Source organism: Echinops telfairi, unplaced genomic scaffold (assembly GCF_000313985.2).
Source record: "Echinops telfairi isolate 266 unplaced genomic scaffold, ASM31398v2 ScPeMD7_9;HRSCAF=40, whole genome shotgun sequence".
Taxonomy (NCBI): Eukaryota; Metazoa; Chordata; class Mammalia; order Afrosoricida; family Tenrecidae; genus Echinops; species Echinops telfairi.
The window spans coordinates 74,487,145-74,504,107 of record NW_022103906.1 but is presented as its reverse complement, the minus strand read 5'-3'; the positions used below and the strand labels follow the sequence as shown (position 1 = coordinate 74,504,107).

Genomic DNA, 16,963 nt, shown 5'->3' with positions numbered 1-16,963 from the left:
AAGGAAGGAGCAGCTGTGATTGATGTTGGAATAAATAGAGTTCAAGATCCCATAACTGCTAAACCCAAGTTAGTTGGAGATGTGGATTTCGAAGGTAAGCGATGAGACTTTTTAACATTTTTGTTTACTTTTTTGTATAACTTTTTAAAAAACCCAGCAAATTGTTGTTACTGAACACAGAATCAGTGACTCCACTTTTTAATGAAATATAAGACAGCGTTTTTGTTTTCCTTTAAGGTTTTAAATTTGTCGCCATGGAAACACCATTTGACACACGTTTTCTATAAAAGAAGTCTTAACATTACAGCTATTCTAGAATAAAAGGTGTCAGGGAGAGCAGTAGAATCTTTACAGGGAGTCGTTTGTTTTCTTGGGCCCGTATCATTGTTGAAACAGCTGCATTATTTTTAATATGTCTGAAAAATTCAGGAAGCGATTCTTTGTCTCGGAGTTTCCTAACCAGGGCCACAGATTTCTCACTGTCACCCCATTGGGAGTGATGCAGACTGAGAATGTTAACAGGGCTGGGAAAGTGCCGCCTGCCGGGCCTTCTGGAATATGCTAGTGGATTTCCCCTTCCCGTTCTGAACCTGCCTTGCACGCTGCTGTCCCTGCTTCTAGCTTTCCACCTAGAGTCGTCAGACCCACGCCTGGATGTTCGCTTGGCCCCCTTTTCAGACTGGGTGAGAACCAACCGTCTGACTTCTCACTTTCCGGAAAGTCACGACTTGTGGTTCAAACCATCCTTTAGATCAAGAACACATTTTAGCTAACAGTTTAGGCAAGGCTTCCTAGCGTGCCTATCCTTATACCACCCACACGCCGAGGCTGCGCCTTTATAGATGGGCTTCATGGGAAGGAAACATTATGTCTGACTGGTAACCTGTCAGTCATTCCTGTGCTCCGAACCTTTTCCTCTTGAGTAACATGGGTGTGATTTTTGATGTGTGTGTGTGTGTGTGTGTGTGTACTTGGGGTTTATCAGGGCACTTCTGTCTCGTATTGCTTTCTCCGTGCATGTTAAGATACATACGTTTCCTTTGCTCCTCATTGAGCGGAGTGCCTTTTCTGTTGGTGTGCAGGAGTGAGGAAGAAAGCCGGGTACATCACTCCGGTCCCCGGCGGTGTGGGCCCCATGACAGTGGCGATGCTCATGAAGAACACCATCATCGCTGCCAAAAAGCTGCTGAGACCGGAGGAATCGGAAGTGAAGTCGAAAGAGCGTGGAGTCGCATCCAACTAAGGATTGTAGCTTCTGCGTCACCAACAGCTTCCAAGCCAGCACACGAGGCAAAACAAGCCAATAGTAAATGCAATATTCTTATTTATTGGACTGAGATGGTGCGAAACGATACTTTGTATTTATTGAGAGCTTCAGTGGGTGGGCTTTTGCACAGGTAACAGAAGTTCCTTATAGGGGAGCACTCCGTTGTGCTAGGTCTTAGGGTCTAGCCAAGAGCTACCATTAACTGAGTGATTTATCACGGGGGGCATTGTCTCATGGAGAATGGGTGCTGAACTCTGCCCTGCCACTTCAGTTGTTAACATTGGCCTTTTCTAGAGTGACTTTTCCTAAGTGCTACTCCAATCAGAACCGATAGTTTAGGTTTCCAACCTACTGATAGTTTAGGTTTCCAACCTACTGAGTTCAGCCGGTCAAACCAAAGGGGAGATGTTGATAGAGAACACTGGTAAAAGTAAAACACAAATAAAAAGGAGACATGATAGTCATTGGGCATTTTCTTTAGAAGTGCCTGGGTGTGTATGTGTATTCATTGGTAACCAGGCTTATCTGAAAAAAATAGAATTGGGTAGGAATGAAGGAAAGCTACCTGCCAATTTACTCCTCAGCTGTCATACAGAGGGTTAACCGTCACTCACGTGACAGTGCTTGGGGAGGGTCTCTGTTACAGCTCTTGTCTTGTGTCTGGTACCATTCAGTGAACTGTCCCATGTTAGTTTTCCAGAGCTTGAGAAACTTACTATTTTATAACTTATTCATGTGTGTTGTCATCTTTGGCTCTGGCTATATCTTTACACTTTATTGTTACTTTTTTATACTACTAAAGGGTATCTATGTGTTTTCTTGTTTATCTTGAAACCTATTTTTGGAAGACAAAACTGATACAGAGTTGGGTGTGGTGATCATTAGGCAGCATATGTTCCAAGTATGTAACTTACCTTTCCACCAAAGCGTTGTCCAGTAGTTGTCTGGGTTTCTCCGATGTACCTGCTGGCTTACTAGAAAGGCTTTTAAGAGCTTGAGTTCATCATTGAAGGAAACCAGACTGCGATGAAAGCATTTTAAATTATTTTTTTAAATAAAACACTTATGTCTGGTATGGAATGTGTCTCTGAAATGTGCGAGTTCATTTTTTTTCATAGTGAACGCTGATCATTGTTTCCCCATAGTGGACGATACCTCGCCTACCCGCCAGGGGTGCTAACTACAGCTAGGCAGCAGGGCTTTCACGGGAAACTTTCACATGAGCAGATACCTGTACTTTATCCTGGATTATGGGTTATAGTACAAAAAGGATGGGCACTGAGTAAAATTTTTTTTGAAAAGAGCATGGTAGGTCAAGTAACTTTGGGAACCTATGATCTAGCTATTCCTGTGTGTGATTAAGAGCCAGCCCCAGCCTGAAACAGACGTTGAAAGCGCTTTAGTCTTTTGTCCAGCAGGTTGTGCCACCCCAGCGGTGTCATCTCTGAGGTTCACTGAAGTAGCTAATCTTGTTCTCAGTGTTTTCCATGCAAGTGCCCAGTACACACATGGCAGTGAAGGACTTACTAATGTACTTGCCAAATTCTCTCTCTCGCTCTCTGAATACGTATTTTTTAAGTTGTGAATTTGATTGGACAGAATTCTGGCTGGAAGGCGGTTGCTGGGGTGGTCAGTAGGTAGTGTGGGCCCCACTTCCTTCTGGTCCCTCTGCCAGGTGCCTCTATTCTTTCACCAGCTTGTTGGAGACCGTTTTGTAAGCCAGGGATCGCTCATGTCTGTAAGGCAGGCCTCTGCTGGTCTACCTGAATTATTGAACGTGGAGCAAGACGGACAGACAGGGTTACGTTTTATTGAATTCCAGTTACATTACACGTGGGAAAAGTTACTGGTCTGGAGAAGTAACAATAGGGTGTCTTGATAAAGCTGCTGACATGAAAATGTTTCTGTTTATACAAAATCCAAATGACCCGCGAGAAGGTGAACACCACAGTGAGCAATCAGAAAATATTAGCCTGGTCATTTCCCAGCCGGTTTGAGTATCACACGCTGGTGCTCCTGAAGCTACACAATGTCTGCCGTTTAATCTGGACAGAGTGCTGGAGCAAATCAGCCAGGTTTTAAAATTGAAACATCAAAGGGGAGACTGTTGGCTCTTCCAGATGGGCCCAGGTGAAGACAAAGATTGAGTATTGGTGTGCGATTAACGAACAGGTAAGCGATCCGGCTGCTATCTGCAGACTGGGGTGGTCGAGGTTTGTAGTGTCACCTCTTGGCAGTATCCCTTGGGAGCTCTGAGATTTAGCAAGCATTTATCGAGCACTTTCTATGGAGTGGGAACTATAATAGCCTCTGGGGATTCACAGAGACTGTCCTAGTACTCCAGGGTGGTGGGGGTGGCTAGCAACCTAGTGTGATTTGTCTTAGAAAAGACAATGCACCTGCAGTTGTCATTTTGAGTAAATGTAGCAACTCACCAAAATGATTTACTTGAGTTGTTTTGACCAACGTAAAGGACGGTTGCATTTTTGTTGTTTCTCTTATGTGTGGATGTCAGACACATAGTAGGTGTTCAGCAAACCCTGTTGGCGTTCGTTGGGTGATTAGAAGATGAGATGAGCGATAATTAAGTGTCCTAGGGGAAGGCATTAGTCACACACAGCCCGAGTCACTGTTTGTGTTTACTGCGTCCACTCACATTCCTTCCCGAGGCTAGGCCGGCTTGCACGGCTGAGTCCTTCTCCAGAATTTGGACATCAGCTCCGCCTACCCTGCCACACTCTGTGGATGGGAGTGGGACTGGACCCGAGGCCCTGGGAAATTTACCGGAAGGGCTGATCTTTCCTGTTGGAGTTGCTGATTTTCCCTTCACACCCGGAATCAACAACAAATGTTTGGCTTGTTATTTTAACGCGTGGTTCACTTTTAACAAAACCGATTTTACTTCTAAAATACTTTCTCCCCTCAGATGAATTGGTCCTGTCAGCAACAGATTTTAGGAGGGGTGGTGCAAGGACCCCCATGCGGATAGTTCAGACGTTTCATCGGACCCTCAGAAAACGGAATGAGATGGGAAGAAAACACGGGGCTTTTTCTAAGCATTTCTTACTGCATAAAACTGCAAAACAATTCTCAGCCTTGACTTAACGAAGAGTATTTTAGTAGTTCTAGGACCATCTAAGCAAAATCTTAACCTGTATTCACTTTTAAATGAAAGTTCACTATCGCCTCTTTATCTTAGCTATGGTTTTGGGGGCAAGCGCTGTTTTCTGTTGTTTTCCCAAGAAGAAACATGAACGCTTTCTCTGCTGGATTTTAACAATAAAGGTGTGCATTCAGCTCCCAGTCATTTTGCTAACGACATAAATGGAGAGAGCTTCTCGTCGACAAATCTCCAGTTTCCTGTCAGGCAGGCAGACTTCCTCTGATAAAGGAAACTGAGGCATACGCACTTTAGACTTTTGACCCAGGCTCTCCCGATTAAAGACTGAGGGGAGCCCCCCTGCTCTGTGCCCTATCTGGGAGCAGCTTCACCTTCCTACAGCAGGGTCTCGCCATCGGCTTCTCTTCGGTATCTGTCCACGGCCATGAAGTCATCGTCAGGCTCCATCTCGATCTTCACCTGGGGCATGGGGGTGACCGGGCTCCGGGAGTAGTTGAAAGCCGGTGAGACTGGACAGGAAATTTTGAAATGCAAGGTGATGCTGAGGGACAAAAAGAAGGAAGGAAAGATGATTGGTTGGTCTAGTATTTCGGGCACTTGAATGCTTATCCCGAGTAGGACCCGCATGCAAATAGTTTGGTCTGTGCTTATGGAAACCCACAGTCTTTTCCTTTAGCTGCTTGGTTCCAGTGGTCGTCCTTGAACCTGGTCTGCACCCCATTTTGGTCTTCAAATTGCTGCCCAAATGAACTTCCTAATTCACACATCTGGTCCTCTGCTGATATCTTCCAATGCTTCCCTGCTCTCAAAGGATGGGATCCAGTCTCCTCGGCACGTGAAGACAAGGCTTTCTGTGTTCACACTGATGTCCACGTCTCGTTAGACTCCTCCCCCTCCTCCCCTTGTTCTGTAGTGCGGGTGTCTGTGTGTGTATGTGCATGCACGCACGCCCCAGTGTTGTTTCAAACCTGTTTCCATCGTCCTAAATGCCCTTTAACTGTTTACTCTTACCCACGCTGTACATCTGCCAGATTCCTAGCCTTGCTCGAGTTAAAATCATCTTCCTGGATTTTAGGTGTAAGATTCCTTGCTCCCTGGACCCGACCATTCGCCCATCCCTGGTCTCGGTCCTGAGCGCTGGATCTTTGTTTCCACACTGCCTTTCTGCATCGGGGACTCGGCATCCTGCCTGGTAGATCAACGATGCTTAATCTTTGCTAAACTTACAAAAAGCACACGTGTCTAGATCTCAAAGGTCTGCAGGTCTAGCCTTGGACGATGGCGAGATATGATTTAAGGGAAAGGTATATTAATCCAGATTCTCCCCGTTGCCCACGATTGGGGGCAGTTAGCGATACAGTTCCACTCAGGTTAATTTTAAGTGACAGTAAGCCAGGAGGGACAGGCTGCTTTTCTCAGAGAGAGAGAGATTCTCCTAACACATTAGTGCCCAACGAGAGATTGGTTGGTGGTGGCTCATGTCCAGAGGTGGGGGGAGGTGGGGACAGGATGGAGGTGTCCTGGGTCATCCTCCCACCCAGGAGGCTTGAACTGATCCTGGCACAGCGGTGACAGTGCTGACTCCTAGCTCACAGGGCCCCTTGTGTTTCCTAAAAGGTTTTGGGCGAGTGCCATTTTCCTGTAGATTTATATGCCTCCAGGCTCAAAATAGCCTGTGTCTCCCTCATGCTGGATGTCGTGCAGAGGGATTCCTGCCCATTGTAGGGGCACGTGGGAGCGGGGCTGTCCCTACCATCTTCCCCAGCAATGAACTAAGCCAAGCATTTGATGTGTCTGAGCCCCCTTGTATAGAACACAGCGCACCCACTCTGCGTGGGCGGCCCCTCATGAAGCACAAGGAGCCGATGGGGGCTTGGCTCCCGACCTGGAGGCTGAAATCCTGCCAGTCCCACATCCCTTTGCTCGGGCATCTTGGGCATTTAGTCCGTTTTCTGACCTTTGCTAAATAGCCAGGCTGTTATTTCTTTCCTTAGAGCAGTGCTTCCCAAAGCGGTGGTGCCGCCCTGTGGAGGGCGCTGGAACCATCCAGGGGGCCTGCAAAACTGATGCCTGCATTTTCTCCCGGGTGAGGGGCTGTAGTCAAGTGTTTAATTGCAAGGGGACACAGTAGGTGCTTTATTTCCTCCCTGAAAAATAAAAGTCAGCCGCTAGATTGGGAGCCTGTGCCGTAGAGGAAGAGGGCCTGGTCTTCTGACCTCAGAATTCACCCTGCCTTCCAACAACAGTGACTTAAATCCACTCTAGGCTTTTTTTTCCTCAAAATTTACTTTGTTTCTTTTCGGTCTACTACTTTACAGTAACTTCCTTTCTGAGTAGTGAATTGCTTTGTGTAATATAACTTACTGTGTCAGTAAGAGGGCACCTTTGTTGCCCGCCATCAATAACCAATCATCTCATCATCTCCTAATCATAATCGGTCATCTCAGAGTTGCCTCCCATTTATGTCCGAGTGGTGGACCGCGAGAGCCCCTTCCGCGCTGCTCAGGCTTCCTGACATTGCTTAGTCTCTGATGGAATATCCAAGGAGTATTACCGTACCTTCGGTCCAGTTCCGAGTCACTGAAGGAAGAATCAGAGCGAGTAACTCCAACTGGAAGATCTTTGTCCTGGCAGGAACATGAACACGTCAGATGAGCGGGTTTGGGGACTGTACCGGGGAGCAGCCTGTTCTATCAGTGTCCCCGGCCTGCCCGCCCACTTCTCAGCCAACACTAAACGGGAGGAGTGTGGGGCCTCAGCGCTGGGGGCTTCTAGTTCTATTATCCCTTCACCTGTAGGGCTGTTGGCCAGGTCAGGTGGGTTTGGGGCACAAGGAGGACCAGGGAGGAGAATGGTGGGAGAACACGAGTGGGGCTTGGGAGTGAGAGACTCAAAAGGAAGAGGCACCTGTGGAGGAGTGGTGGTGAAAAGCCTTCTAGGCCCCTTGAGGGGTCAGCGGGACCCCCTAGCAACTAACCCTTAATCTAGGGCTCTGAGGGAAAGTGGCATGCCCTATACTTCGAGAACTGTTGTGAGGACCTCGCTTGGGATCTTCCCGGAAACTCTTAGGACAGGATGTACTGTGCCAGTGTGGGGCTAAGCCTGGGTGGGGTGTTTGAGGCAACATGATCTGCCAGCATCTTCATAAACAATGTCTGCTCCCTCCCAGGCAGCCTCCCTTCAGCAGATAGAGGTGCTTTGGTTTATGCCTAAACAGATCGGATTCGTTTACAGTCCATACTGGCTGGACCTGGTTGTCTCCGGGAACACTTCAACCACTTAGAGCGCTCAATCATTTCAACAGTCATGTTTGGACTGGCCTGAATCGGAGCCAGGAGGGAAAATGGAATGAGTGTTTTGCCTAAGGTGAAGATTGATCATTGGCATCTGCTGGGTTTGATTTGGTGTTACCATCTGATGGGTGTCCCACTTACTCTGAGCTTTCCCTAGGAGCCCAAACCATTACATGCCCTGAGTTCCTTCGGGAGAAGGGCTGGAGGGTGAGGAGTCAGTAGGAAAGGAGGGAGAGCTGTGTGTCTACTTACGGGCAATGCACTGGAGACCGTTTTGGGGGTCTGATGGGACACTTTCCATGGGAATCTTTACAACTGAGGGAGGAGGGAACCGGGGCTGGAGAGAAACAGTGGGAAAGGCTGATAAACACCAAGACGTGTTTGGCTCCTTAATCAAGGAGGAGAAAACAAGCATGCACACAGTAGGGAACCCACCCACCTCCTCCTCACATCCAGACAAACAGACCTGAAACCCAGGCACTGCTGCCAAGACCACGACACCCGGCAGAGCAGAGCACGGTGGGGCTGCCCCAGGCGCTCCTGAGGCTGAGTCTCACAGAGAAGCAGACTGCCGCCCTCGGGCCCTGATGGGCTCAAGCTGCTGACCTCTCAATTAGCAGCTGGCCATTTAAAACTACTTCTGACTCCTAATGAGTTTCTGAGACTACACGTCTTTATGGGAGCTCTTCGGCTATTTTGCGGAAGAGCAAGCTGGTAGGCTTGCACTGCCCACCCGGAGGTGAGTGGCTCCAGGGAGGCTAATACCAATACTTGACCCACTGAAGGGGAACCTCACAGTCCACTGGACCACCTGGAAGACAGCTGCCCCAGGAGCGCTACTCATCGGTTCATCTGCATGGCAGAAACTAGTTACTGTAATGAGCTTCACTCAATAGCTACGTTAGAGACACGTCAAAAACGTTTGGTGTGTGTGGAATCTTTACCCCTGCTCTGTTGAATCTAGCTGGTCATCCAGAGAAGCTATTTTCCAACCTGGAATCCTTTGTGGCACATGGTAGCCACTCAAATGTTTAGTGGATGAATCAGTGAATGGAGAAAATCTGTATTTGTTTTCACAAGGCACTTTGCCTCTGCTTTCTCCCAAGCCTACCCTTGCAAACTGCCTACCAGGAAGCCATGTGCATACGCTATGGGACTCTGCTTTTCCTAGGAGAAGGCAGTATTGAAGACCTCACCACTGCCTCACCCAGGATTTGCCTTTGCCTCTGCAGTTTCCATTGGCAAGAGATAAGCTCAGCTCAGTAGAACAGGGCAAGGTGGTTGGGGTGGGTTGGAGACTGGGAGCCAGACAGAAGGAGATGGGGGGTGGGGGCTTAGTATACTGGGAAGACAATGGTCAGATTCAAGGTTGGGATGCTACTTCCCTGTTAAACATTTAGCTCTATGCCATCTTGGGAGACAGTTTCATCTGTAACGAGCACTGGAACTAGCCTAATGCTTTGTGGTTTACCACCATCTCTGTGTGTGGACTCCCCAAGTATTCAGGGGGTCAACGGGAAGAAGCACAGGATGAGAGGGGTACATGGGACAGGCGGTCCCAGGTATCTGAGAGGCAATGTGGAGAAACGGCTCTTCGCCACCCTCCTCCACTATTCCCCTGGGGCTGGCCCATCCAATCGACTGTCCAGGGGTCCAGTGTCTACTCATGAATCCCCATCAGGCCCTTGCCCAGGACCCCCCTGCCCATTCTCTGGAGGTCAGTCCTAACATCTTCCCAGGATGGGAAGCCTGTCATCTGGTTCCCTCAGCAACCTGTGCTGTTGTGTAGTCCCGGGTCAAGGGACAAAGGGGCCCAGCCCATCAGAGGAAGGGTTCTATTCAGTCTAGCCCACCCTGAGGATAGTCACATGAACAGCTGAGCCCTCAGCGCCCACCCATGATAAGCAAAGGCTTTAGCTCATCCTGAACTGGACCCTGGTTGGGCTATGGGCCATCAGAGGAGCTGCCCCCACCCTGGGCCTGACGGAGGTGGAGGGAGAGTCTCGATGTTGGTCCTTCTGCCCAGTCTGCACATCCTCCCCACCTTCTCTTCGCTGTCTTCATGGCCCCCCTTCCTTTTCTTCTTGTCGATTTCCTTTTTCTCCTTCTCTGGGATGATGTTGTCGATCCAGGCCAGGTCATGCTGTGAGAAGATGAAGTCCAGGAGCCTTCGGACAAGGATGAGGCCCAGGATCTGAGGGTGAGGAGACAGACAGGCTGAAGGGTTGTGGGACCTGGGAGAGAATTGGGCGGGGTTGAGTGTGTCAATGCCCCTGACTCAGGCCCGGCTCTCCATTCTGTTAGCAAGGGACTTGTGGGTCAGGGGCTTTGGAGCTGTTTCAAACTTGTGTCCACCGCTCTTCACCCTCCCTCATCTTGGTTCCTCGAGTCCTGCTTCCACTGACCGCCAGGTGGTGGCCTCGCATGAGGGCCCTTGGTTACAATCGCACCCAGGTGTCCCCCACACTTGGATCACAAACCAGGCTTCAGCGTGAATTCTGCCTTGTGGGAAGCCAAGAACCGAGGTACTTCTCACCCGAGAAACCTAGCAGTCAGGAGGCACCAGTCCCTGGAGAAGAACCTCATGCTCAGAGAGCGAAAAAGAGGCAGACCTTTGAGACGACTGACATGGGGCTGCGACAAAGGGCTGACATCGCCATTGCGAGGGTCTGCTGTACCTGCAGGTGGCTGTGAATCAGCCGAACCCAAGGCGCTTAATAATGAGAACTCTTCCACATCATGACTGGTGGTTGGGCACCACTCTGCATTTGTCAACAGTCAGAGACCCACCAGAGGAGGTCACTGTGTGCTGGGGCACTGGATCCTGGCCTCTGCCCCTTCTTGGTTTGGTGACTTGGGTCGCTCACTCACCCGCTAATTTCTCAAACGGCGCCACTGAGAACTTCTCAGAGCCCTGGTGGCACCAGGGGTAAGCACTTGGGCTGCTAATCGGAAGGTTGAACCTCCCTGGGGCCAAATGTGGCCATTTGCCCTGCAGAGGTCTCTGGGGTCTCTGTGGGGCAGCTCTGCGCTGTTTCATGGGTCACCAAGAGTCAGAATTAAGACCGCACCCAGCAGTATTGTTTTAGGGGCTGGGGTGAGGACGAGAAGAAATAGCACTCGGTCACTCAGTTGCCACTAATGGCAGAAATTCTTACTCTTTTCTCCGCTCCATTCCCTCTTCTTGTTGGAAGCCTGGCGGGGTGGGGGTGGAGGGAGAGCCCCCCCACCTGGATTGCTGGGACAGCACCCTGGCTGCACATTCCACCTGTGGCCTGAAAAAATACCCTTGGCTAGGTTTCCTCACAAGACGCAGGTATACTTGACCTGCATAGTCTTAGAATGCTTCCAGGTTGATTCTGGTGAGCAGCATGTCAAGAACCATGAACTCGAACTCGGGGTTGCATGGGGCGTAGGAGAGTAGGGGGTGCGGTGTAGAGGAGCTGATACCTAGGGCTCAAATACAAAGACCGTGCTTTGGAAATGTTGATGGCAGCCTATGTACAAGTGTGCTTAATACAATTGAATGGTGGATTGTTAGGAGATAGATTTGTAAGAACCCCCCCAATAAAATAATAATAACATAGAACCATGAACTTGGAGTGCCTCAGGGCTGTCCGGTGCCACTTCTGGATCCTCAGAAGCGGGCCTTAGTCCTGCCCACCCAGGACTCCCACCTGCCAGGTCTGGGCTCAGGTGGGGTCACTAGGGGCCAATGACCCCTTGCGGTTGTGTTTTTCTTTCTCTATTTGGAATAGTTCCAAATTGACATACAATTTGCGAGAATGGTCTACAAATTCCCAACACACAAGCATTATTGCTAATGTCAGTGGGTTTTGAAGTTCTTAATCCTTTTTCTTTCTTTTGCTGTTTGTTTGAAATGAATTTCTCATGAAAGACTCCAAGTCCCTTTTGATTGTACTTTTCCTCTTTTTTATTTTGCAGTCACTCAGACCAGTAGGTTCGAGGGATTAGGAATTTGGAGGGGTTTATTTATTTATTTGGTTTTTAAAGAAAGATGCTACACAGCTCAACTCAAGAAATGAAGCCAACAATATCCTGTTAAACCCTCCCTAGATGTGTTTCTCCTCCCCCTCCCCCCTCATTCCTCCTCTCTCCCCCTTCACTTGTGGGAAACTAACACTGGGGGAAATATGACGAGGACTATATTCCCTAATTTATTACCGAGGGAATCTGGAAAGCTAGTATTCCACGGTAGGAAAGCCTCACTTTGGTAAGTCAGAGGTAAAGTCCAAGTACATTATCCTGCTTTAACTATCATTCCCACAGATTCTCTCTCCCCTTAACAGCTCTGCTGCCTTAAAGTGAGCACACGGTTGATGCTATCTCCCGGTACAAGCAGACATTATTACCCTCTTGTTCTCTCTTCCCGCCATGACACCCAGCCCCCTTTCTAGCTTCCCCCAACACAGGTATTAGGTTTCCTCACCTGTGAGCTCAAGGACCTTAATGTAGATACCACCCACCTTGTGACTCATGTAACTACTGAATATGCATGTCGTTAATCTCGAAAAGAACACCCACTACAAGTTGAATGTAAAACGCCAAGACTCTCTTGTGAGTCATTCTTTCACCCTCTCCAATGTATAGACAACTTTCTGCATTCCTCTCTCTTAGTAAGCCCACTTCCCAAACACCAGGGAGGAAGATGCATGTGTTGAGGCTACCTATAAATATCCCACGATAGTAAAGGCTCTCTCTAACTTCTCCCAGTTCTGAGTGGTCCATCCAGAGGAGCAGAGGTGAGCATGCTACCATAAAATGTGTCTGACTCCTTTATTTTACTCTCCTATCTTTCTTATCCTCTGACTTCACTATAATCTTTATATGTCATTGCTGTACATTTCTTCGGCTGTTGGAGGCTGGTGTCCCCTGCCATTCAATAACCTGTCTCTGAATGTCTGATCTCAGGTCTTCCTTCTTTTCTGCTCCTCCCCATCTCCCCAGTTATCCGGTCAAGTTCAGTTGTTAGGAACAGTGACCAGGATTTCCACTTAGCATGGATCCCCTTCTGAGATTGGTTTGAATTGTGACAGTGGAGAACAGGTGTTCTTGAAACTCATGCTTCTGTGTCCCTCCGCAGAGTGAGGCAAGACCGAGCCGCGTGCCGGGGACATGGGGGAGGGGGTCACGGTGGGGTGCGCCCACAGCAGACACTCCTTCCTCCTCCCCATGCTCCCACCCCCTTCTGTAGCCTTGTCCGTGCTCTGTGCCTGGTTCGGCGGCCCCGGTCTTACCATGACTGGGAAGATGATGGCCGCCACCGTGGACTTGAGGACCCAGAGCACGGCCAGGCAGAGGGTCTGCACCAGGGTGAAGAGGTGGATGCGGCGCAGGGGCACGTGGCGCAGGAAGGCGTAGTCCGGCTGGTGCTTGGCCGGCATCAGGAAGAGCTTGCAGCGGTCCCAGAACTGCGGGAAGAGCTCGGGCTCAGCCACCTGTGGCCTTGGTGGGCCCACCAGGACCAGGGGCTGTGGCAGGGTCCCAAAGAGGCAGCCCTGCTCCAGCCTTCAGGTCTCACCGAAGGGGGGCTGGAGGGTTCGGGAAGACCCAGGATGGGAGCGGGCAGCCCGAGTGGTGAGGTACAGAAGGGATAGGCTGCCAATGGACTTTGCCTACATTCCCGGGGAGTGCAACTTAAAGCAAGCTTAGAGGACAGGGTAGAACTGCACAGGAATAGATCCCTGTCTTTCTCCCTCAGCTAGTGGTTGCAAACTGCTGACCTAGCAGGGGCAGCCCAACACTTAACCACTATGCCACCGGAGTTCCTATAGGGAGTGCAACTTAATTGCAACACTGTAACTCTCCAAGACATCCTGCAGTCTCCGGTAAATGAAGACTAGATCCAAGGGTGTTCTGTGGGCGTGGCCCGCCTCGGGGAAGAGAGAGTAGTGCCATGGGCACCGGAGGCAGCCAGATGCAGGCTATCGATGCTGAGCCAGAGGGGCGTCATTTGCCAACTGGGGGCCAGACCAACTCACTGCCCTCGAGCCAGTGCTGACACGTGGCAACCCCTGTTGGTTTCTGAGACCACCTGCTTCCCAGCCTTTCTCCCTTGGAGCCTACTGATGGTTTCGAACTGCTGACCCTGCGATTGCAGCTCAGGTGTGACCACCACACCACCAGAGGCCCCACTTGACAAGGAAATGATGTTGAGTAAATAGCTTCGCGTCCCTTTCTCCCCACGCCACAGCATCTCCTGACAGTCAAAGCTGCCTTCCAAAGCTGATAGGGCCAAGCAAGGTAAGCGTGGTTTATGGGTGCTTCCTTACGAATCACGTTTGTTTCACCCCATATTTGAACCAAACCCATTGCTGTGAACTGCATTCCTCGTCCCTGGAGGAGAGCTGGTGGGTTTGATCCGCTGAGCTTTCAACTGGCAGCCCAAAGCTTAACCCACTATGCCACATGTGAAGCTGTTCACTAGAGATGAGTAAGTAAGCACACGGCTTTCCCATGCTTACCGGACTGATTGGGTGGCCTGTCCTGCCTACTCTATAGATCGTTGGCCTTGCACGCAGTACGTGGCAGTTGATGCCTGTTCTTTCAACAAACTGGGGAAGTGAGCATTTGAGGACTTGGTGACCCACCCCCAGGCCTGGGATGCTGACTATTCAGAGTCCGATCAGTGCAGGTCAGGGGGTGGGGTGGGGGGGGAGTCCCTTACCTGGATGCCATTCAGAGAGGCCACGCCCATGTAGAGGAAGACTCCGTACAGCACCGGCATGGGGATGTACTGAGAAGAGGCCAAAGAAGAGCTTTGGGCTTGGGGACTGAGCCTGCCCAGTGTGGAGGCAGCCTGGCCTGGCCCTGGCCATCACTGGGTTGGGGAGAAGCTAGGTGTCCAGGGCTGAGGCGAGGGTTGCTGGGGCTCTGGGAAAAAGCCTGCTCTTGCTGAGGTGGCGAGTGCTCCCAGCCTGGCCCCTTCTGACCTTGCAGATGCCAAGTGGTCTGACTGAAGACGGGACTTGTGCAACCTGGGTAAGTGCCACAGACATCACCCCCAGTCCCCCTCATTCCTGTCAGTCCCTTGGGCGGGAGGGGGGGGGGTTGTCAGATGCGCAGGCATCCCCCCACTGAGGGCAATCAGTTGCCAGACTGCTGTCTCATCCCTCCACAGGGGTGGGCCTGCTCCCTGCCTCTGGGCACAATGGACAGGCTCCTGTAGGCGGAGTTTTCACCCTACTGATAATGGCTCCTATGGAGACCCAGAGACCACCCCCTAGACCACCCTCATTGCTGTGTAGCCTATAGTGCAGCTCCTCCCTGTGGCGTATGTATGTCTCCACCTGTAATTAGTGGGCTGGCATGCCCCCAAAAGGTATATAGGCTTGAGTCAGCAATATAGCGCTCTCTCTGACTCTGAGCTCCTTGCTGCTCACTCCCTGGTCACTCCCCTCTCCCTTGTTCCCTTCCCCTCCTTCCCTTCCCCCTCTCTCCACATGGACCCACCAAGCTGGGCTGAGGTGAGCAATGCTACCATGTAATGTGTCTGACTGCGTTATTGTAATATCTCTCATGCTCTCGATGACTCTAATATAATACTTATATATCTCAACCGTACAATTGTACTTCCTGAATCCGAGAAGTAGCGATAGGAGTATTAGCGGTGGGGGCTGGCCCCCCACCTCCCTCCGCGCCATTTTAAATTTAATACTACAGTCCCTGTCCAGCCGAGGGCCCCCTCCTGAGGCTGCGTGGCTCAGGCTGGCAGCTTGCAGTGGGCCAGGGGCTCTCCACTAGCACGGAGCACCCAAGACTCAGGGCCAGTGAGAAGATTCCAAATCATAAGGACCCTGTGGAGCGGTGGAGAAGAGCCGGCCCTGGGGGTTTCCGAGGCTGTAAAGTTCAACATCATAAGAAAAACCAGGCTTGCTGGTCCGATAGAGACTGGTGAACCCCCACAAGGGCTTCCTGGGAAAATTTCATTCTTTGTACAGTAAGCTTTCAGTGTTTTTAGAGTGACATTGTTTTTGTTTTGTTTTTTTCACATTAACTCTGGGTGAAAGCTTATGTCGTCGGTTAGCCTTCCCTAGAACACTTCCTGTACATCGTTATTACCCAGTGGTGGCCCCGGGGACAATTTCTCAGCCAGTCAGCATTCCCAGGGTCTTCCTCCTGCGCACTCGGCTTCCATTAACATTGTGTCTCCTCCATCCAGCCCTGGCCCCCACCGCCTCCTCCTCAGTGCTCTGTGGTGACTGTGGACTATTGGTTCTCACATAGAAGCTCACTGAAAGGAGCTCCTATCCAGGGGGGCATTGTTTATTTCAGAGCTGATCTATGCTCCGGCTGACAGGTGACCTCCTTTCAGGAAGCGGGCTGAGTCCCACGTTTAAGGGGCCACATTCTCAGGGGATCCTCTGGTCTCTACTGGCCCAGTAAGTCTGACCTTTTGTAGGGACTTGGAGATTTGTTCTGCATTTCTCTCCCTTCTTTCCGGGCCCCTTTGTCGCGTTCCTGGCCAGAACACTGACTTTTTCTTCCTCCAGTTTATTGTGGTCAAATGGGTGATTTTTCAATGGCAAACATGTGCCACGTCTCCCTGTCTTCCCATGGGCAGTTGAGTGACATTAAAGATGTCCATTGTGTGGTTTGGCTCTTCAAGTTTTAAACTTTGGAAAAGAGTGACCTAGGACACCTCCAGCGAGCCAGGTACCAACACTTTCTGATCTCAGCAAGGACTAGGGCCTGGCTGAGCTTTGTCCTGCAGGACGGGGAGGGTGGGCACTGAGGGCAAGAAAGAGCTGTGAGCGTGGCCTGGCAGTGTTAACAAATGCTTCATGTAACACCACAGGCAATGGTAACAAATGCTGCATGCAGCATCACAGACGATGGTAACATGCTGCATGTAGTGTCACAATGATGGTAACAAACGCTACATGCAGCATCACAGATGATGGTAACATGCTGCATGCAGCATCACAGACGACGGTAACAAACGCTGCATGCAGCATCACAGACGATGGTAAACTCATGCAGCATCACAGACGATGGTAACACGCTGCATGCAGCATCACAGATGACAGTAACAAGTACTGCAGCATCACAGACGATGGCAACAAGCACTGCATGCAGCATCACAGATGACAGCAACAAGCACTGCAGCATCACAGACGATGGTAACAAGCGCTGCATGCAGCATCACAGATGACAGTAACAAGCACTGCATGCAGCATCACAGATGACAGTAACAAGCACTGCAGCATCACAGACGATGGTAACAAGCACTGCATGCAGCATCACAGATGGTGATGGCGA

General features: G+C 50.4%; 2 protein-coding genes across 2 annotated transcripts in view; one reads left to right on the top strand and one right to left on the bottom strand.

Moving 5' to 3' along the window:
* Nucleotides 1-2,360, top strand: part of MTHFD2 (methylenetetrahydrofolate dehydrogenase (NADP+ dependent) 2, methenyltetrahydrofolate cyclohydrolase) — a 21,524-nt gene extending 19,164 nt beyond the window's left edge. The window contains exon 5 of the mRNA XM_004696432.2: nucleotides 1,081-2,360. Within this exon, the coding sequence (XP_004696489.1) occupies nucleotides 1,081-1,243 (163 nt within the window). The 3' untranslated portion in view covers nucleotides 1,244-2,360. The remainder of the gene's footprint in view (nucleotides 1-1,080) is intronic.
* Nucleotides 2,361-3,057: 697 nt separating this feature from the next.
* Nucleotides 3,058-16,963, bottom strand: part of SLC4A5 (solute carrier family 4 member 5) — a 92,078-nt gene continuing 78,172 nt past the window's right edge. The window contains exons 21-27 of the mRNA XM_045286580.1: nucleotides 15,267-15,277; nucleotides 14,370-14,512; nucleotides 12,940-13,113; nucleotides 9,726-9,875; nucleotides 7,934-8,018; nucleotides 6,948-7,015; nucleotides 3,058-4,929 (exon numbers count right to left, since the gene is read on the bottom strand). Coding sequence (XP_045142515.1) covers nucleotides 6,981-7,015; nucleotides 7,934-8,018; nucleotides 9,726-9,875; nucleotides 12,940-13,113; nucleotides 14,370-14,512; nucleotides 15,267-15,277 — 598 coding nt within the window. The 3' untranslated portion in view covers nucleotides 3,058-4,929; nucleotides 6,948-6,980. The remainder of the gene's footprint in view (nucleotides 4,930-6,947; nucleotides 7,016-7,933; nucleotides 8,019-9,725; nucleotides 9,876-12,939; nucleotides 13,114-14,369; nucleotides 14,513-15,266; nucleotides 15,278-16,963) is intronic.